At 35.1% G+C, this 21206-nt stretch overlaps 3 protein-coding genes and 1 long non-coding RNA gene across 8 annotated transcripts; 1 reads left to right on the forward strand and 3 right to left on the reverse strand.

Moving 5' to 3' along the window:
• Positions 1-3249: 3249 nt before the first annotated feature.
• Positions 3250-4071, reverse strand: LOC107763454 (50S ribosomal protein L10, chloroplastic). The gene is given in 1 exon segment (NM_001324800.1): positions 3250-4071. A coding segment is annotated over 1 exon segment (684 nt). The 5' UTR covers positions 4057-4071; the 3' UTR covers positions 3250-3372.
• A 789-nt stretch (positions 4072-4860) lies between these two features.
• Positions 4861-9173, forward strand: LOC107763456 (glutathione S-transferase L1-like). Of its 2 annotated transcripts, none has more exons than XM_016581942.2 (10): positions 4861-5121; positions 5741-5812; positions 6221-6281; positions 6395-6481; positions 7025-7123; positions 7199-7301; positions 7379-7455; positions 8045-8152; positions 8806-8886; positions 8978-9173. In XM_016581942.2, the coding sequence occupies exons 1-10, from the start codon at positions 4946-4948 to the stop codon at positions 8987-8989; spliced, it is 876 nt and encodes a 291-aa protein (XP_016437428.1). In that variant the 5' UTR covers positions 4861-4945; the 3' UTR covers positions 8990-9173. The 2 variants fall into 2 exon arrangements, with proteins under 2 accessions (XP_016437428.1, XP_016437427.1); XM_016581941.2 differs by having other exon boundaries at positions 4862-5121; positions 5738-5812.
• Positions 9174-10156: 983 nt separating this feature from the next.
• Positions 10157-20036, reverse strand: LOC107824709 (uncharacterized). Of its 4 annotated transcripts, none has more exons than XM_016651523.2 (12): positions 19865-20036; positions 19310-19409; positions 18396-18523; positions 18170-18320; positions 17875-17984; positions 16453-16536; positions 16320-16368; positions 16110-16201; positions 13137-13266; positions 11943-12963; positions 10974-11075; positions 10157-10879 (listed from the first exon to the last, which is right to left on the reverse strand). In XM_016651523.2, the coding sequence occupies exons 2-12, from the start codon at positions 19400-19402 to the stop codon at positions 10260-10262; spliced, it is 2580 nt and encodes an 859-aa protein (XP_016507009.1). In that variant the 5' UTR covers positions 19403-19409; positions 19865-20036; the 3' UTR covers positions 10157-10259. The 4 variants fall into 4 exon arrangements, with proteins under 4 accessions (XP_016507009.1, XP_075101455.1, XP_016507002.1 ...); XM_075245354.1 differs by having other exon boundaries at positions 16320-16388; positions 16466-16536; positions 19865-20030; XM_016651516.2 differs by having other exon boundaries at positions 19762-19872.
• On the reverse strand, positions 15629-15951 carry LOC142177004 (uncharacterized). Its single transcript, XR_012705790.1, has 2 exons — positions 15839-15951; positions 15629-15742 (listed from the first exon to the last, which is right to left on the reverse strand). It is a non-coding gene; the product is annotated as an uncharacterized LOC142177004 (long non-coding RNA).
• Positions 20037-21206: the final 1170 nt, after the last annotated feature.

The following is a 21206-nucleotide window of genomic DNA, read 5'->3' on the forward strand; positions in this document are numbered from 1 at the left end:
AAGAATTCAGTTTTTTCCCATTTTTACAAAAAAAAATTGCTTTTCGAGTATGAGTAATGAGTCTTTTTAATTAATTAGGAGATATTTAGAATTGGCCAACAGGACGATGACACGTGTCTCTCCGTTTAAATGGGGGTATATTTGAACCTAAATTATAGCGGCATGGATATATTTGGACTCATAGTATAACGAAGGGTATATTTAAATATTTTTTGAAAGTACAGGGGTATATTTGGCCATTTTCCCTATTAACAATTGTGTAGGTTAATTAAACTAACTATTAATCATATACTATATACATTTTGCAGACAGAAAAACTAGTATATGAGTTCATAGTCAAAACTCAAAATTAGAGGGGTCTATTCGGAACTCGTTTCCAAATGTCACATTAAAGCTCTAAAGACAATTGCAAATACAAGATAAATTTGCTAACTACAAGAGTATAAATAACCACAAAGTATGATACAACAACAACACAAAGTATAATCCCACTAGTGTGGTGTGTACGCAGACCTTACCCCTACCCTAAGGTATAATCCCACTAGTGGGGTCTGGGGAGGGTAGTGTGTACGCAGACCTTACCCCTACCCTGAGGTAGAGAGGCTGTTTCCGATAGACCCTCGGCTCCCTCCCTCCAAGAACTCAACACCTTGCTCTTGGGGTGACTCGAACTCACAACCTCTTGGTTGGAAGTGAAGGGTGCTTACCACTAGAGCAATACACTCTTGTCCACAAAGTATGATAATAACAGTAAAAATAATGATAATATACCCAGTGTATTCTTACAAATGGAGTACGAGGAGGCTAGTATATAGGCATATCTTACCCCTGCCTTGTGGAGGTCACACAAAGTATAAAAAATATTATACCACAAAGTATAACAAATGTTAAAATTAAGATATTCCGTATAGTAGCGAGTAAGTTTAGACATTTTCAAGAAATAAACAAAATAAAAACACAGTGACGTACCGGAGCGTAACAGCCTGTTTAGTCAAGTTTCTCCAAGGCCAAAAGCACTTTATTTTTTTAAAGTTTTTTTTTTTCAAAGTTGAAATGTTTGGTCAAGCTTGTAGAAGAAAAAAAAGTGCTTTTGCGTAAAAGCAGAAGCAGTTTTGGAAAAGCAGAAAAAAGTAAATTCTCCTCAAAATTACTTTTTCTGAAAAGTACTTTTAAGAAGAAAAAAAATACAATTAGAAGCACTTTGTAAAAGCTTGGCTAAATACTAATAGCCGCTCAAAAGTGTCTTTTAAATTAATTAGTCAAACACAAACTGTTTCTCACCAAAAGTATTTTTGAGAAAAAGCGTTTCTCAAAATAAGTTGATTTTAGAAGCTTGGCCAAACAGGCTATAAATGTCCAACGACACCAAATTTCAACCTGAAGTATAAATGGAGTCGAATAAGCAATGGGAACACTACAAAGCCACTGAAGCTAGAGTTAACTATTGCACCTCTCTAGTTTTGTCAACTGATTCACATATAAATGTTTGTGAGATACAGAAGAATTCATGCAACATGCTTGATGAGTAACTAAACCTTAAAGATCCGAACTCTGGAGAAGTTGTTCAAATTATATTCATAAAACAGATATATGCTGAGATGAAAACTTCAGTTGAGATGGCATAAATTTATCTTAGAAAGTAGTTAAAACAGAATATGGTACAAGAATGGCAAAGTCAAACAAGAACCAGCACAGGAACCTGGCAAGTTATAAACAGAAAAGATATGAGATGCACATGAATTTGCACCTACCACCAATGCAGAAAAAAGTTCCATCATTTTCAAGTGAAGGCAGAACTGATGGTAGCACTAGAGGAGAAATCTCTACATCATATATATATTAGCTGAGACATCAAATTTCTTTTATTGCAGAGGAGCAGTAAAAGAAGAGTTCATATTTTAAAGGTTGGCCAAACCGATGGTCGTCAACATTTTCTTGCTTTTCAATTAGGCCTTAGCTTATGCTGATTTCTCACATTAACATCAGAATGATTCAAAGAAATAACTTGTGATTAGTCCCTTTCCTTCACATTATGAGTGAATAATCTTACCCTCTCTTAACTGCGGACCATCAGTAGAACTGTGCATCTCATAGAATCCGAAGGTCCCAATCTGTAGCGTGTATGTAAATCTTTGGCATGATCAAGAATGGTAAATTGTCGTTGTACGCCTACTACTTTGTAAAGTCTAAACATAAAAAGAAGGCATACTTATCAAATTTTGGCTTGCAATAATAAACCTGATGCCTATCTGCGCAACAGCCTCTCTGCCTTCTTAAAGGTAGGGGTAAGGTCTGCGTACACACGACCCTCCCCGACCCCACTTGTGGAAATACACAAGATTTGTTGTTGTTGTTATTGTTGCTGCCTATCTGCGCAACCATTTAGCAGAATCCAAATTTCCAAAGCTTGAACAGATACTGCTTTTTCTCAACAATGATCAGGTCCGCTCTGGCGTAGGGTTAAACTAAAAGTTCCTTCAATTAGTGAAAACCATTCGGCTAACACATTTGCTCAAAAATCTAGAGAATCCTAATCCCCCGAGCTTCCAAAGGACGTAGCTTTTCTAAAGCGGAATTAAAGGCATGCTTTGACATACAACAAACCTCAGATTTTGTTCACTCATTCAAAACCAGATGACTTAATGCACCAGATAAACACATTGCAAACACTATCCCAAACTAAGAGGCCTTAAACTAATTCCAGAAAACAACACTGAAGTTCTAAGAGAATGTTCTTCATCTACCACAGAAACTAATCCATCCTTTCCTCAGCCAAAAGGCACTAAACTTATTTTAAAGAGAAACCATCCACCATATTATAGCCACAGAAAACTAAAAGTTACTTTTGATAGGATGGAAAGGGAAAAGAGGAGATAATAACGGACTGAGCAACGAAGCGAGAGGATTCAGTCTTTTCAATTACAAAGTGGAAGATGCATTCGACAATGGGCAGGATTACTGCTTTTTTTTATTGCTAATATATTCTACTCTTCTTTTGACAATATATGAACGGGAGCATTTCACACAGCAGTAAGATTGTCGTTGTGTAAGCAGGAGGTCATGGGTTCAAGCCGCATAAACAGCACCGAATTGCCTTTTTTTTTATTTAACAAATATACTGAGCTGGGGCAGGAAGACAAATTATCTTCTTGGATCAATAATAATGGGAAGTGCAGAAACTACATGTCACAGTTATGAACTAACAAAATTTATCCACCTAATATAAGAACACAAATCAGAAGAAATTGCAGCAATCAATTACCATTCTACCAAATATTAAATTTACAAAATTACATGTCCAAACAAAATTTCAAATTTTGAATCAAATTAACATAACATTAAACATACCATATCCAAGAAATTACAACGAAACTATTGACTTCCACCTTCTTCCTCCAATTTCTTAACATAAGCTTTAAGCACCATAACCAAATTCCTAGCTGGAGCTTGAATAGTTCCAACAACAGCCGAAGCCGGTCCTTTCAAAGACCCAAGAAGTTGTGCATAAATCTCAGCCCGAGTAGGTAAAGTCTCAAGTGCCTTAAATTCCTCAGGCCCATAAAACTTCCCTTCAAAAACAGCACCAGTAAAATCATTTTCCTCTAATTTCTTTTCCTTCTGGAATGTTCTATAAGGTTTTAAAGCAGCTGGAATTTCCTCACTATGTACAAATAGCCACGCATTCATTCCTTTCATACATGGCTTTAACGCTTCCCATTTTGTCCCTTCAATTGCCTTAAGTACTAAGGTGTTTTTGGCGACGAGAAGTTTTGTAGTATCGGGCAGTTGGGATCTCAGTTCTTGAAATTGTTTGACTGTTAAGCCCTTGTAACCGATTCCAGCTAAAAGGTAGCAATCTTCGAGCTGTTGTTTTACAGTTTCTACTGTTTCTTCTTTCTTGGTTCTGCTAATAGCTGAACGGATGGTTAAATTTTTGGACTTGGGTTTGAAATGGGGGTGGGTGGGGAGAGTGAGGGAGTTATTGAAGTGGGATTTGAGAGAGAAAGGGTAGGAGTGGGAGGTAGAAGACGGTAAGGTGAAGAAAGTAGCCTCCATTGATGAAAGCTTGAGAATTTCGATTGGGAGAGAGATAAGGGATGTTGCTAATGTCTTTTGGTTGCCTTATCTTTTGTGCTAAAGGTGAATTTGGGGATATTTTCGGAAGATTCACTTGAATTTTCTCTCTCTCTCTCTATATATATGTTGCTTAATATTTTTCGGAAAATGTTTTCTAAAATATGACCTTATTTGCTCAAAAATATTTTTAAATGTTTAACTTTTGAAAATTAGTTTTCAAAAAAATACATTAGTTGAAGATTGATAAAAGTATTAGCTAATTGGACAATATTTCATAAAGTTATTGAAATAGATTGATAATAATATTTAAGAGTAGGTTAAATGAGTGATATGAAATTAAGAGTTGAAAACTTGAAATGATTGTGAAGAAATATAACTTCCGTCCAAAAAGCACGAGTATAATCTTTCAAAAATATTTTTCAGAAGAGAAAAAAATGTAAATTATCTTGCACAATTATACTTTTCGAAATTATTTAATTTTGTTTATATTTTTAGCATATTTATATGCTTGTAATTATCAAATTATTTTATTTTTGTTATTATCACTAAAATAACTCCAACATGAAATGGATTAACTCAACAAGTCCATAGTTTGGGGGGAAAAATTTAACTTTATTTTTTAATTTTTTATTATAGTTCAAAATTATCTTAAGATTGAAGCTATATAGATCAAGGACAAAAATGAAACTTTTCCTAGAGAATATTAGACAAAATATAACTTAGTACAAAGTTGCTCAATTATTATATATAGTCTCGTAGATAAGCAAATTCGATCCTTTTTTTCTTTTAAGGAATATATATAATGTAACGTACTAACGATTAACTAACCTCCTCTCCCGAACAAAACCCAAAGGAGAAGAAAATAGAAATGGCAGCTTTGAGCATTGGATATCAATTTCATTTCCATTTCAATCCTCCTAATCTTACTCCTTTACCGACCAAATTCAATTCTCTCGCTTTTACTGCTAAACACCCATTAAGACGGCATCACATTTGGTGCCCCAAAATCTATGCTCCACCAGCTGTTTCAGTAATGGCTTTTGGGTAGTTTTCTTTTTCCATTATTTTGCTAAGTTTTTCTGGAGTTCATGTTAGAGACACCCTATTTTATTTACTTAAGTATGTCCTCAACACGCCCACACACAAATTGGCCTGGTTGAGTGGTGGTGAGACTCGAATATAGGATCTCTGTATGCTCTGATATCATATTAAAGCGTGTAACCATTTCATCTAAAAGCTTAAGTTGTTAAAAAAAATACATTTTTTATTTACTAGTTATATTCTTAAACAATTATTCTTAAACTCCTTTGTCTTCTAACTTAGATTTTTAGTTGTGGCTTTTAATTAAGAGGTGCTTCAATTGCTTATGTTATTACTTGTTGTTGCCTTTGTTTCGGTTTTCTGTTTGCATTATTTAGTGTTAGCTTTTGTATTTTCGCTTCGGTTGTCAGATTTGATTTGCTTGTTATTGCCCCTTTCATTTATCTTTCTTGAGCCGAGGGTCTACCGCCTTCTCAAAGGTAGGGGTAAGGTCTGCGTACACTATACCCTCCCCATACTCCACTTGTGGTAATATACTGGGTATGTTGTTGTTGTTGTGCTTCAATTGGGTTCACTGTTTTTTGGTTAGTTTCACCAGTTGATTTCTTATTTGACTCAGAAGTTCCAGAGAGGTGCTTCCTCCTGCTCTTGATTCCTCTTCAGAGCCACCAGCTATCTTTGATGGAACTCCCAAGTTAGTTGCCTTTACTTTACTGCTGTTTTTTCTTTTGGCTCAGATGCGATTTTTGCCTTTTGGTTCTTATACTTTGTAGGATATAATATTGTTAATTTCTCGAATTGCCACCGAACTTTATCCACTATAACACCACCACCGAACTTTAAAGTAATGAACTTTACCCACTATAACAGTTCAATGAACTTTATCCACTGACGATAAAACCTTCCCATCAAGGCGACTTTACTGTTATATAGGTATACAATTTAGTTATAGTGTGTAAAGTTGTGACAAAAAGAAGCTTCATGACTTTAGTGTTACAATTGGTAAAATTCGGTGACCATATGTGAAATTAACCCGATATAGTATTTATCTCTAACTGTGATGGTGAATTTTATCAATTCTGCTTCATTTTCATGGTTGAAGGCTTTATATCTCTTACTCATGCCCATATGCCCAACGTACGTGGATTGCTAGAAATTATAAGGTCCGTAAGCAATCATTGATCTAGGATTTGCTTAAACATTATATTTAGTGTGTACTTGAATTCCTTCCATTTACCTATAAACTTAGTGATATACATTCGTGTATGTGAATCAGGGGTTGCAGGAAAAGATAAAGCTGGTTCCTATTGATCTAAAGAACAGGCCAGATTGGTACAAGGAGAAGGTTTATCCAGCAAACAAGGTGAAAGTGACATTACTGTTTCAAATAAATGGCGACTATTATTCAAATGGTTTATAGTATCTCCTTTCTTTGAAGTTTCCTCAGTCCATAATAACCATAGTATAAGCTGGTCCGCTTGTTGTTTTAGCACAGTAAATCTACAAAAGAAAGACGTAATTTATCGATTCCTAAACAATGTGTTGAAACCAGATTGTGTCTCTCTCTCTATATATATATATATATATATGTGTGTGTGTGTGTGTATCTGTATTTGAGGTTCATCTGCAAGATTCTTTGATATGTGGTCTAAGTGCCATCATCGATTAGCTTACATATCGTGAACGCTGAAATTTTGCGAAAAAGAAAGAAAAGCTTATATCTGAATGGATGATAGATCAAAGGTAAATGAGCAGATTTAGGTCTTGCTAACTCACAGGTTTAGGTGACGAAATATACACACCTGTTAATTGCATTACACTTCACTGTCACTTTGTTGTGCTGATCCATGTGCTCGCCCTTTCCATCTCAAGACAGCTCCAAGAACTTATTTCTTTTCTTGCACAGGTACCATCACTGGAACACAACAATGAAGTTAAGGGTGAGAGTATGGATCTAATTAGATGTATTGACAGTAACTTTGAAGGACCTTCACTTTTCCCAGACGTAAGTTCTTGATAGGATTTTCCTTGAGATTTTCCTACTTTTGCCGTTTCACAACTTGTGTGCTAACTTCTGTAGGATCCTTCCAAGAGAAAATTCGCGGAAGAAATGTTCTCCCACTTTGACTCCTTTTACAAAGCTGTAATTTCGTCTTTCAAGGAAGACACAGTAAATGATGCAAGTAAGTTTTAACTCCTTTATAATTACATACTTGCTTTGGCATAGAAGCTTTGAGTCTGAGATGTGCTGTTGGTGTAGTTGCAGCATTTGATTCCATTGAGACTTCTCTTTCCAAGTTTGTTGATGGACCTTTCTTCCTTGGTACGTTCAGTCTGGTGAGTATCCATCCCTTATTTTTGGTTGTTCCAAATTCAATTGCGGAAAACTATCCGTAGATGGATTAGTAGGTGAAAAGGTGAAATTGACGGTTACAGTTTGTTTGGAAAGTTGTTACCTATTGTATTGTTACTTTAAATACAATGCTTATTTTGATTGTTACTCAAATTTTATTGTATCGTATCGTTATATAACGACAAAAAGTGTCACTTTATGTAACGACCGATTTGGTGTGGTCGCGTCATTACCTTGTATTTTTCTCTCATTTTGTCCTTCCTTATTACTATATAATCCTATTTTATCTTTTATCCCATCTTTTTCTATAATAATTATATCCCGTACCCTACTTTTTCTTTATAATGTTATAAGTTTATTCTTCATATTGATGTGCGTGATATGATGAAACGACGGCAAATGATACAATCTATCCAAACATTGTATTCATCAAACAATACAAAACAATATAATACAATACAATACATTATGGAACGATATGTAATAACCATCCAAACAAGCTGTTAATGTTCACCATGGGATTATTTTTTGTAAATGCCTGAATATTTACTACCTTATATGTTTGATGGACAGGTAGATATAGCTTATGCTCCATTCATTGAAAGATTCCAGCCCTTCTTGCTCGATGTAAAGAACTTTGATATTACAACAGGCAGGACAAAACTTGCAGCATGGATCGAGGTATCACGGGGATTAACGTTTCTTGATTTTTCCAATGGCATGGTTTGACTGCCAGAATATAATTTTATCTAGAGTTATATACCAAAATATAAGCATTTTGAGTACTAGAACATGGTGTTTCTCTAAGCTTTTACTGGAGTTTGCTTCTTTCAAGTTTATATTGACGTTCTGCCCCCAAAGCTTTGGTCTAGTGGTAAGAGGGCAACTTTTGATGTGTGGGTTAAGCGCACGTTACAGGTTTGAAACCTGCCACATACAAAAGCGTGGTATCTGTGGAGAATGGTAGAGGGGCAGGCCCATCATCCACCAAGTTTTGAACCGTGCACCACTGTCTTTCGGGGATTTCTTGGTTATAAGAAAAGGTTTATATTGACGTTCTACCGGAGTTCTATAGTGCTATCCTTATGCTTAGCATATAATAGGAGAATCTACAGGTCAACCTATAATTTGAAGTCAAAGAGCGTACGTACAATTACATGCCCACATAGCGTCTTTAGTTAACTTAGATCTGATAGTACCCGTTCTATAATAGAAGCATATAACAGCTATTACCGCCCTAATAGCAAAATTTTCTGCGCGTGTGTATAAATATTTGTATAGACATTATGACTCAGCGCAACATTACTTGATCTAGTGTGGTGCATTTACTGCAGGAGATGAACCAAATTGAGGCTTATACAGTAACTAAACGCGACGCAAAGGAGCTTCTGGAAAGCTATAAAAAACGTTTCTTGGTAAATCGCTTATCTACTGCCTTTACTTCGATATTCTTTATCCAAAAGTTGTTTTATACCCATATTCACCACCATTGTTTTCTTTTTGCAGTCTCAGGTTTGAGCTCTGCCATTACACAGCATCCACAATTATGCAAAGCTTACTGCTAAACAGTTTGTATGTGAATTAAATTGATGTATCACTGAAAAAATCAGTTTAACCAAAATTTCATAGCCTTCCTTCTACTTTGGCAGTCTAAGGAGAATGTCAAAAGATTTTTGAAATGCAAGAAGTTTCTTTTGGCATTCATCAGGCACATGAAGTTTGATTTTGCCCCCAAAACTTAATGCCCCTTGACTCAGAGCAAGCAAGCATGCTTAACAAAAAAAAGAACTAAGCATGCTTTAAAAGAACGAAAAGGGTCATATTTACCCTTCTGCTTTCAAATATTGTTCATATTTACCATCCTCACCATTATACTTTCGCAAAAATATGCCCTCCATCCTTTAAGAGACCGGCACCCACTAATTAATTGGACCTCGGTTAGTTGGCAACCAAAACTTCCACTTGTGGGTGGAGGTTTGTTGATTCTCACCTTGTAATCCCCTCCCCCTTTATGCATAGCAATCTGTTTTATTTTTGAAAAAGATGATATTCAACTTAGTGGTCTGAGCTCAAATTGATGGATGACTTGGTTTAGCTACATCTTGAGTTCCTCTGGGTCCATGGTTGTGTTCTTGCATGACAATAGGTGAAGATGAGCTTTGTTGTAGCCTGGTTCGTAGTGGGACAATAAGCAACTAAGTCTAGCAGCTGCCACGGAGTGGTATAGTCGAGCAATTGGTCAATTGGCTAGTGAGCCGGGGGAAAAATTGAATCAATATGATTTTAGTCAAGAACTTTTTGTTTTGACCAAAAAAAAAAAAACAAGATTTTAATCATGAGAAGTGACACAATCAATATTGTTAAAAAACGTTCTATTCTTGCAGCATTTAAGAAACTAATTACTATGATAATAGCTGAGAAAGTTATTTCTAAAAATCCTGAACTTCTAGCCACACAAGGTCGTATCTCAATGCAGTTTATGTTTTAGTTCTCTGTTTTAGCTAAGATGTTAGTAGTTGCTACAACTTTTTTAATATGTGACCAACAAGCTTTTTTTAATCAACTAACGGATGATAGGAAAATGAAAAACAATTAATTGGCTCAATTATTTCCCTTCCATCCCCCCCCCCAACTCCCCCACCCCACCCCCAAATCCAAATCCAAACAAAAACTCAAAACAGTCAATACCAGGTAAGTAGAAATTGGCACTCCATATTTATAATTTTCTGCAGACAACATTGCAACAAAGTAATTGGGGACAATTTCATTCTTTTTTTAGAGTCACAGGTTACATTCCAAAAACTCTGGTGTATATATCGCCAGACCTGGGCGCCTGGAATATCATATCTCCATATCCAGCATAGAAATTTTTAAAACCTAATCTCTCATTTTTCTGGAGTTCTGTCAAGCAGTCTACTTCATTACTATGATGGATATCGCGGAAACTATTGTGCTGGAAGCCATTAAAGATGTTACCATTGGCAAGCTTTTGTTGTGGAAATTGTGAATAGGAAGATGGATCAAAACTTTGGTGTTGGTTCACCATCGATGAGAAGCCATATATATCATCTAGACCAAAATATTCATCCCCGCCATGACCAGGAAATCTTTGTAATTGATGAACAGACGGTGTTTGTGAAGCAAAAACTTGAGAGAATTTCCCTTCTTGATCTACAGATTTTTGTTGCATCAAATGCCAGATTCTTGCCTGGTCTTCAAAGGCTCTCCTCTGTGGCACACAAGCTGACCCGTTTTCCAGGGCAGAGATATCAAAACCATTTGTTGGCTTGCCGCTTCCACAGCTTGATATGGCAGGTTCAACAAAATCAATATCACCTGCACTGCTAATACTTCCAGTTGATGGTGTGTGAAGCAGACTTGATGAAGAACTATTTACTAAACGACTTCCTGTAGAAATAACAGCAAAAGAAACTATATATTAACTTCACTCACAACAAACCACAGCTTATCATGCAACGAAAAACTGAAATGTGGTTGTTACCGGAGAGAGATCGTCCTATTTCATCGGATGAAGCAAAACCGCGAAGCAGATCCCCAGAGGGCATCGAGAATCCAGGTGGAGCCAAAACTTTTGGTCTAGTGACTGTTAGACAGCTCAGAAGTTTCAGTATACGGAAACCAATAAACTGCAACATTTTTCAATAATGTACCACTCTACTACAGTACAAAGATGCTCAAAAGTATGAAATAGAACACTAAGGTGCAGCAACTGGTTCAATTAAAGAACAGAGGTCACCAGAAATGCATATGTATATATAAACCCCTTACATTAAATCCCTTTGTATTTCCTCATTAGTATACAATTTGAAGCCTGGCAAACTCACCCGATCTTCCTCCCTTGAGAGCAATACCAAACAAAGCAAAGATAATAATTCCATTTCTCAAGCTACTTGTGCTAATAGTGTATTTATCTATTTGAATGATAATAGCAATCAACTATAAGCCAGAAAGCTTGTCAAACTATGACAAAATGTCTTTATATATATTAACTGAAACGTATACAACTTGTAAATACTATTGCCAGTACAGGTTTTAATGTACTGATGAATACAATATTATCATTATCAAAAACTATATTAACTGAAAGAAACTAACACATTAACACAAAGCAGAGTTAGGAAATCAAAGATAGTGTCATGTTTTATTCTAATAATTAAAGAATGAAAAGCCTATAGATAAGCGAGGATTTGACTAATTTCAACAGAAAATAGTTTTAACATGCAAGAAAATAAGGTGCATGCAGCAGCAAACATCTTAGAAGATCCCAATTTTATAACATTCTTTACTGATTTTACAGAATTCCTATCCAATAGGTACATTAGAATAAGTAACATAAAATTGGAAAGCCACTTGAAAGAAAGAAAATAAGAAGAAAATCAATTAAGGATAAATACATGTTGCAAAATCTGTTTTACTTGATAAAATAAGGAAAAGCTTTGTCGACACTTACTTTGATACGGAGCCTTCTGCACATACTGATCCTTGTTCTCTCTGAAATCTTGAGGGATGGATGAATTCTTTGATACCTGACCAATATTACTAAAAGGAGACTCTAAATCACATCCTTGCCTTGAAAAGTCATCTTGCTTCACAAAAGAGAACCCTGATTGATCATTGTGCAAAGAGTTCCAGGTAGCACCAAGCTTCCCATCAGATTCATTATACACGCCAGCAAAGCTACGACGCAAGGCCATTGAATCATCACATGAATCAAAGTCTATTGACATAATATTTGAAATAATACTGCTTTCTACAGCATTGAATGATGAATCCCCATAGTTAGTCGAGTTATCACTATCAATCCTCCGTAGGTGCTGCACTATTTCTTCATTGGAGAATGAGGTAGAACTTCTGTAAACCCTATCAGATTTGACAGATCTTTGGAATTTCATATCATGTAATCCTTCATTTAATATTGCATTTACACACGAAAGTGGCAGAGAAGCTTCATCCACTTGATTATGTAAAGCTCCATAATCCCTTCCATTGCCACTAGGACTATATGACTTATGTACTAATGAATGATCACCAGAGTCCTCTGTGGATTGAGCAGAACGAGATGGCATAAGAAAAGCCCTTTGAGCCACACTATTTGAATCCTTCGGTCCTTGATCATCAGAAGATATATAATGTTCCCTGAATGGTTCATCAGAAAATTCAACAAAATTTTGGTTCCCCCACATATTATTGACAAGGTGCGAAGATGGAACTTTGAACACAGTTGTGTTCGGATATGTTTCACGACCATGATTATCATTAGTAATGGTTACTGAAGATAGGTCAGAAGATAAATCCAAAATCCTACAATCATCACTGCTATTTCCATCTCTCTCTGCACCTGAAGTGTTGGACCGTCCAACAATATCTACAAAAGTTGTCATTCGGTTCGGCACACCAGCATCTACATCCTTATCATAAGGAATTCCATGAGCCGTGTAGCTACTGTAATTCATTGCATCATTTGCTGCATCCTAAATCACATAAAAGCTTTTGATGAACATGTTTGCAGTTCAAACCAAAGAATCCGTATACACTATAAGAAAAATACAGCGACTTTTGTGCTGAAACATGAGAACTATTTTTCAGATACTGTGCTAAAAAATTAACAACTCCACAAGCAGAACCAAACACCAAGGTTTCTTACACTTGTTGCATTTCTAATGCTAGATTTCTCAGTCGATGTATTCGATAATTCATCAATAGGGGGTGGCAAGACATTTCCTGAGCGATTCATCGTATTACTAATGTCACCAACAATTTGTTGAACTCTATTCCTGAATAACCAACAAAATGAAACCAATGCTTAGACATACCCAAGAGAAATGTACCATTATGCAACGACAACAATACATAAGACCCTTTAGCTAAGACCATTACAGATATATAAACTTCAGGAACCTCTGAGGTCCACTAGAAAAAACCCACAGGGCATTCCTTCAGAAAATCGAAGATTTTTCAAGTCCCAACATTCAATTAGCGCAAGAAAAAGAGCTTGTCAATTCCCATATATTCTGATAAATGGGAAACGAGGACAACACAAACTGCCTCCTCATATTTATCCACAATGAATAATCCTCTTACTAGAACACTCTTAGTATATTATTACACGTGTATTCTATATATATTTATAAAATATCTATACTAAAATATATTTCATATCATTTAAGAAAGAAAGACTAAAGACACATAAACTAAGAGTGAATAGAATAGAAAAATGATTCTATCAAAATATTTGGAAAAACTATTGTCGAAGAAATGATTATTTAACTCACAAAGGAGTAAATTAGAAATCCATCAACACAATTTATTTGTCATATGTTCCTTGGACTAAAAATTTTAGCAAGACATGCCAAAAGCACATAAACTAAAATATGAATAAAGTAGAAAAGCGACTCTACCATAATAACAGTAAAATAGTTAGAATCAAAAACACAAAAAATAATTGCATAAACATAAAGATAAGTTAGTTTCTCGGCATGTGCAGTGCACGTGTATGCCAAGTCATATAGTACATCATTTTATAATAGAAAATCAATATTGTTCCTCTACAACTCATCCTTGTACTATTGCATAAGCCATTTGAGGGTCCAAATGTTTAAGTAGCATGATAGGTGTATTTCTTTCAAACTAACCTGTTCAAGGAAGCATAGATATATATAATTTCTTATTAGTGTTTATAGTCACATAAGTGTGTATGTACATAACTGGAGCAGAAGGATGAAGAGAGCAGAACTTTTATGTGTCAAAGAATATATAATCAACCCACCTAAAGTTTGTTTTGAAGTTTTGCCTCTAACTGCGAATTACCATAGTTTAGTTATGTGATATTTCTAATACGTAAACATCTCGGTCCAGGAAAAGCCACAAAAAGAGAGAGAGAAGGCCTTACTATCATAATTAAATAAATGTGTTTGAGAACTGCTAAAGTTCAATGCTTAATGTAACAAAGATGCCTGTGTCGAATACTTGAATTACTATCAGAATTCAATTCTCACTTGAGAATTGCAAACTTGCTAAAGCATAATGCTGACAAAGACGTCTGTGCATGTTCATTAGTTAGGCTTTTTCTTTTCTCCAAGGGTTGTGACTTTTAATGAATGACGATTTGCTAATTAAGAGTTGTTAGTAGGAAAATAGAGTATTTAAATTATTTAAAATGACATTTAAGTAACCATTTAAATAATTAGACAGTTATCCTTTATTTATACGCTAGTCATCTCAAATACTAACCATTCAGAGAATATATCTCAGTTGAATAATTGTAAACAATGATTCAGAAACTAATTAAGGTAAAATTATAATAAAATCAACGAAAGAACAAAACCAAGGAACTTACAACTTGACTTTGCTAGGAATTAGGTATGGGAAGATAGAATAGTAATAGTGCCAAAAAGCTGATAAAGGAGATTAGGAAAAATTGAGTAAGAAAAGACTAAGTGAAAAAGATAAGAATTTGGTGGAGTAGAGTTTGGATTCCACATGTTGCTTTAATGGTAAAGACCGAAGATTGAGAGAAACTGGGGTTCTGATTTTTTGAGAGAGCAAAATTTAGATGAAGGCATTTTGGAAAAGGCATCTGGCGCCAAAAGGGTGCGATTGTTGAGAGAGGCACGTATGTGTAGGGTTTTCTGTTTGTTTTTTCTTTAAAAAAAATTAAGTGAAGGGTAATTTCATATTAAGCTACTAAAATAAGGATAATTTTGTAATTTGACTTTTAGCTAAAGGGGTTCCAGTTTTTAATATATTGTAGATAGATAATGAATAATCCTCTTACTAGAAAACTCTTAGTATATTAGAGATACAACTACTAAAGTACATTAGAGAGCCCCTAGTGTGAAATATCCTAAAGTACCGAGTATTGAAATACTATGGACCCAAATAGAGCATTTATGATATTGAGTATTTCATAAAGTAAATCCAACTAGCTTGGGATTGAGGCGTAACTGTTGTTGAATAACAAATCCTTTATGATCTCACCCAGAAAATAAACAGGTTGGCATTCATCAATTCTCTGAAGATTATAAATTCACGTAACAGTATAAGGCAAGAGTTTGCATGTTTCATCGGATATTATCATGCAACTTCAATGTCAATCGCAAAAAATTTGAGATATTAAAAGAAAACTACTGAAGCACATTGGGAAATAGAACGTACACTCTTTCAATATGGGTAACTACAATTTGACTTCCCTCATTTGTCGATCATGACTACATGAGAACATTCAAGAGACCTTCAGCACCTTTAGGCAGCCTACGACACATAGTTGGCCAAAACGATATCTCTATTAAGGTACAACAGGACTATCATTCTTGTCAACCAAATATCAAAATCAGATACTTGGAATACCAGTTTCTGCATGTAAAGCTTGCGGACCACATATTGGATTGTCAAACGATTTCGCTAGTATTGCTAAACTGAGAAACTGAATGTTTCTTTTATGCACTATGTTTCATCCCACCCATAAGAGGACGCTGGAAAAATAAGACAACTATAATTTCTTATCAGTGATGCAGTCATATACTGCCCTTTCAATTTTAACCTAAAATTGCATGCGCACATCAAAGGGCGATAACACATTTATATTGGAGGCTAAGAGGAATTTCTGTGTGCTTAATACCTTGTATGAATTGCAGCTACATCATCTTTACCAAAACTATCTTCATCAGCACCAATGCTATGCAAATATAGACAAGAAGGATTACCGCAAGGCTGGACAAACGAATAAAGCATGTCAACACTGGTTATTCATTTGTTCGGTAAATTATAACATGCGCTCATAAAGGGAGTGATAGGAAAAACGGCGATCACAAAAGCATGCGCTCCATACCATGTTTCTCAACCACGCATGGCAGTACTTTGCAGTCCCAAAGGATGCTCTGCATAGGCCATTTTCACACTGTCAAAAAATGACATTATGCCTGCATGACCAAGAATGGAAAGGAGGGGGTGTAGATGCTTACCTCAAATACCTACCTTCCAAGACAAAACCATGTACAGACTGAATACATTGTACGGCTTCCTCTTCTTTTGAATACGTAATATATCTGCAAGAAACAAGATGCAGAAAGAGATCGAATATGAGATCGACAATCTTGGGGGGGAACACATACAATCAAATCAAAATTGAACAGTAAATTATGCACACTTTAGAAATGCACAAGTATATGACACTGTTATGATTATCTGAATACACCAGGAGTCCAACAGTTTCGACTTCCATTGCATTGAAACAAAATCCAAACTAAACCTTCTATCCCCCCCTTCAGTTTAGGCAACTAGGTAATTTTAACAGCTTCCACAATTCCAGCCTCTTACAGATCATGTATCATGGCTATGGCCACCTTTCAATTAAGCACTACCAATTTCGCCTCTTTCAAGTTTCAACTAGTGATACAACAATAGTTATTATCTTGCAACATCCTGATTGAAAACTTTTTAAAATAATTGAAAAAGGAACTACAAGTTAACCATTATACGCTTTAGTAATATTCAACAACCCAACACCGCTGTCAACATTGTGAAAACTGGCTCACTTTTTAACCTTAAACTTGAAAATTTCTTCAGAAAGAATTCAGAGATTTGAGTTTTTCTACAACAGGACTTAGAAATATATATCCCAAGCTAAAACCAATTCAAAAAGGAAAAGCAAAACAAAAGAACATACATATCCAAGGTATAATTTTTTGAGATGGACATAACCAAAGTATAATTGTTAACAAAAGACTAACTAGGCAAAAAAACAGCTGAGGGTACAAGAACCTACAATTGAAAGGATCATAATAACTAGAACATTATATTAGTATTAATGCAACAGTGGAAATTTCAGGAAATGAATGATTGTCAGCAAGACCAATAGGAAGAAACCCAAGACACTAGACCATAGCAACATAAAATAATACTATTGCATTTGAAAAAAATAATAATAATGCCCCCAAGGCCTAGCTCAAGTGGCAAAGGGTGGTGGATTTGTGTCTTAGGTCACAGGTTCAAGCCCCCACACCATGCAAAGCAAAGCCTGGTATTTAAGTGGAGAAGGGTAGAGGGGCGGGCCCATTATCCACAGAGTTTCGAAGGCTGCGATTGGTCCAAAGGATCGGCCCCAAACAGATTTCTCGGTCATAAAAAAAATAATAATAATAATAATAATAATATTGCCCTAACACAGAAATAAGATCTAAACGAGGGACCAATCAGAATGAAGTAATGGGAACATATCAAGGTACTGGGTACATAATATCAGAGAAAAATAAAAATGAACTCCCACTGTTTGAGACAATACTTGGACTAATTGAATCTAAGGAAACAAACAGCCAATAACAGCAAATCCCTCAGTAATAAACACCTAAAAACCAAGATAACCAAGATATGAATCATTTACTCACACACTACAGGTATCATTAACAAATTGCTGGATTGCACCGCCAGTAGTCCGAGACAGAGAAATTTTAGTTACTTTTCCATACTGCCCAAAATATTCTTTCCGCTTTAAAAGCTGCTCAAAAGTAAGAATCATCAGTAGGGAAATGGAGAAAAAGAAATTTTACTATAATCACAAGGTTAAGAAAAATTGGAATAAACAAAACCAGTTGCTTCACTAAAAGATATAAAATAAAAGAAACAAAAAAAGAAAGATACAGAAGCAATTAGCAAGGCGTAACACAAAAAAAAAAACCATACATCTTCATCTGCAAGACTAAGAGGCAGCCCAATCACATATGCCATTTTACGTTGAATGACCCGAGCATTTGTGAGATCCTTCTTGATTTCATTAGATTTTGGCTTTGCTTTTGATTGTTTGCTTTTTCGGTGGACATTGTTGTTCCCTGCTCTGTTTGAAACTAAATGTGTGTTACATTCCGTCTCCAAACACCTTCAAAAGTAAATTAGTCACGAGGGGAAAAACCTCTCAATATTTTCTTGCATTTTAACTACTTTCTCCTTTTTGTATGTTGTTCGACATGCAGGACATCGACCCTCTGACTCATCTTTTTCTGCCATGTCCATTATGTGATGCCAACACCAAAGACACACCTGTAGTAATAAAAGTAAAAAAGAAGCAATTAAAAAGAAAACAGTTTATATATTTGAAATTCTATATCTTAGAATGACTTCCTTAAATATCATATTATCAAGCGAGCTGTCTTATCAAGATTTCAGCAATTACCTAATAGTGGGGACAACATCAACTACTTGGAAGTGTGATAGCTAAGATATATCTTATTTATTCCTTTCAATTGGCTTTAGATAGCTGAAAATTCTGAACTGGATCAAAATTTAAACATGAAATAATCATTTAGCATTGGTTTCTCCAGCTGAGGACGACAATTCTGATATGCAAATAGATTAACAACTGCTCACAACCCTCTACTGTTTTGTAAATATTAAAGATGACATTAAGAGTATAACCAAAGTCACGTATACTAAGGAACGAATCTTTTACCATGTTCTTATATCAACTTGTAAAAAGCGTGCTACAATGAGAAGAGCTCAAGAGAGCAATAGTTGCATTTTTTTATACATAGAAGAGCATGAGGTCATATGGTGGTGCCAAAGCCCGCAAACATACTACCTTAACACAATTAGCTATTCCAAAAGGTCACAAAATCCACAGTAAAAAAGAACTCCAGAAAGTGTTGCTTGCGTTTTGATGAGCAGTTAAGCAGCTGGATCACAATTTTTTTTTTATGAAGTAATGACTAGCAGCTAAGTCACACATATCATTCATAAATTAGCACTAAATGTGTCTTCTACAATTATCAGATAATTGCAAATCACAACAATCGAAATTATAATGAAAAAAAGCTAGAGAATTGATACCTGATAACCACATTTACAAGGCTTAAACTGCTGATCTGTCCAGTCCATCTCTTCGGCACAAAGAGGACACCTTTTCTCTTCTTCATTGCTCATGATTGCCCTGTAATATATTTCAAATTTTACGTAAACCATAAATTCAATTAATTTCTACTACATTGACAGCTGAACACATTAAAAGTAACTCTCACCTACATTTTCTGCAAATCTAGTACATTTATTTTAAAGCGAAAGCAAATACTTCAAAACCCTAATTTAAAGGTAAAAATGCCACAGTTTCCATTACAGATCAGAAAATTTGAAAATACATAACCAGATTCAAATGCACTCAATTGCCACATCGCATGATGTGATTCACACATACATACACATATGCATTTTCATTAAGAAAATTGTGCATGCATAAATTTTACTCTTATCGAAATAATTAAAATAAAAAAGCGAATTTTACATACATTTTAGCATCAAATGCAAATGTGGAATTGAAAGTTAGGGTTTTGAAAGTTTTCAGATTTGCAGAAAAAGAGCGTAAAATGGAGAAAAGAGAAACAAACTTACAGTGACTTTTGATGATGAAGAAAGAAAGGCAGAAAGAGAGAGAGAGAGAGAGAGGCGAAAAAACAACTGGGTGAAGAGTGCGGCACACAAAGGATTGAATTGAAAGGCACAAGATTACAGATAGAGACCGCTTTTAATGGTTGGCTTCTGTTTAAATTGATGAAATCTGACTTTTGTATTATTATTTTGTTTTTATTATAGTCGGTAGCGGGAAAATAAAAAAAATGAAAAATAAGAGTCCCGCTTTGAGGAGGGAAAAGGAAAATAGATAGAGGGGGAAAGGGACCACCAAGCTTTTCGATTATCCGAATGTTAGGACTTATAGGAGTAGTTAATTGAGTCTTTAAAGAGAATATAACTTGTCTAAGATCTATTTTTGTGCTTTGTATTGTTTGTACTAATCGTTTTGGTAAGTTGCTAGGTTAAGAAATAAAACTTGTATCGGTACAAAAAATTTATTCGGATGTAATCTTAAGTTAAATATATTTTGGTCCAAATAAATGTTATGGACTAATATAATTGGATTAATTACTTAAGTCCAATAAATATTGGTTGGGCTAGACCATTTAGTTGAGCTACAAGTGATAAGCCACTTTATTAGGCCCAATATGTCATCTTCATAGGGGTCCAATTTGGTACCACGTGTCAAATGACTTGGCACGCCAAGTCAAATGAAAGATCTAATAAGATTGTGCCACCTGTTAAAATGACAAGGTATGCCAAATTAAATTAAAAGACCAATAAAAGCGCACCACATGTGCAAGTGACATGTTCTAGCCAACAAATGCGGCATTGCTTCAATCTGATTGGTCAGAAAGAGTTTGTTCTCATCACAATTCTTCTCTCCCACAACTATAAATAAGGGTCTTCATAACTGAGAAAAAGGACCAGAAGTTATAACAAGAAGCAAGAAAGAGCTCGTGGATCAAATGTTGCAAATTCCTCCACAAGTTTCAAGCTTCAAGAAATCAAGTTCAAGCTCAAGAACGAAGAACAAATCAAGATTGAAGGAGTACAAGTTCAAATCAAAGTTCGTGCTAGTTGAATTAAAGATCATCGTTCGTGACAACAAATATATATTCAAAATCAAGCTCAAAGGCCCTTGAATTTATTTACTGTTGAAAAGAAGAATCAGAGGAATCATAGAGATTGTAACACTCAAATATTATTTGAAATAAAATACTACAATTGTTGTAATATTTTCGGTGTTGATTTTATTTTTCTCGACGCAAATTTATTGTCTACAAATTCTGGCACACCCAGTGGGACAATCTCTACTTCTCATCTCAACTTTTCAATCACCAAAGTTCAAGAACATCGAAATGGCTTCACAGAAAATCAA

Source organism: Nicotiana tabacum, chromosome 23, assembly GCF_000715075.1.
Source record: "Nicotiana tabacum cultivar K326 chromosome 23, ASM71507v2, whole genome shotgun sequence".
Classification (NCBI taxonomy): Eukaryota; Viridiplantae; Streptophyta; class Magnoliopsida; order Solanales; family Solanaceae; genus Nicotiana; species Nicotiana tabacum.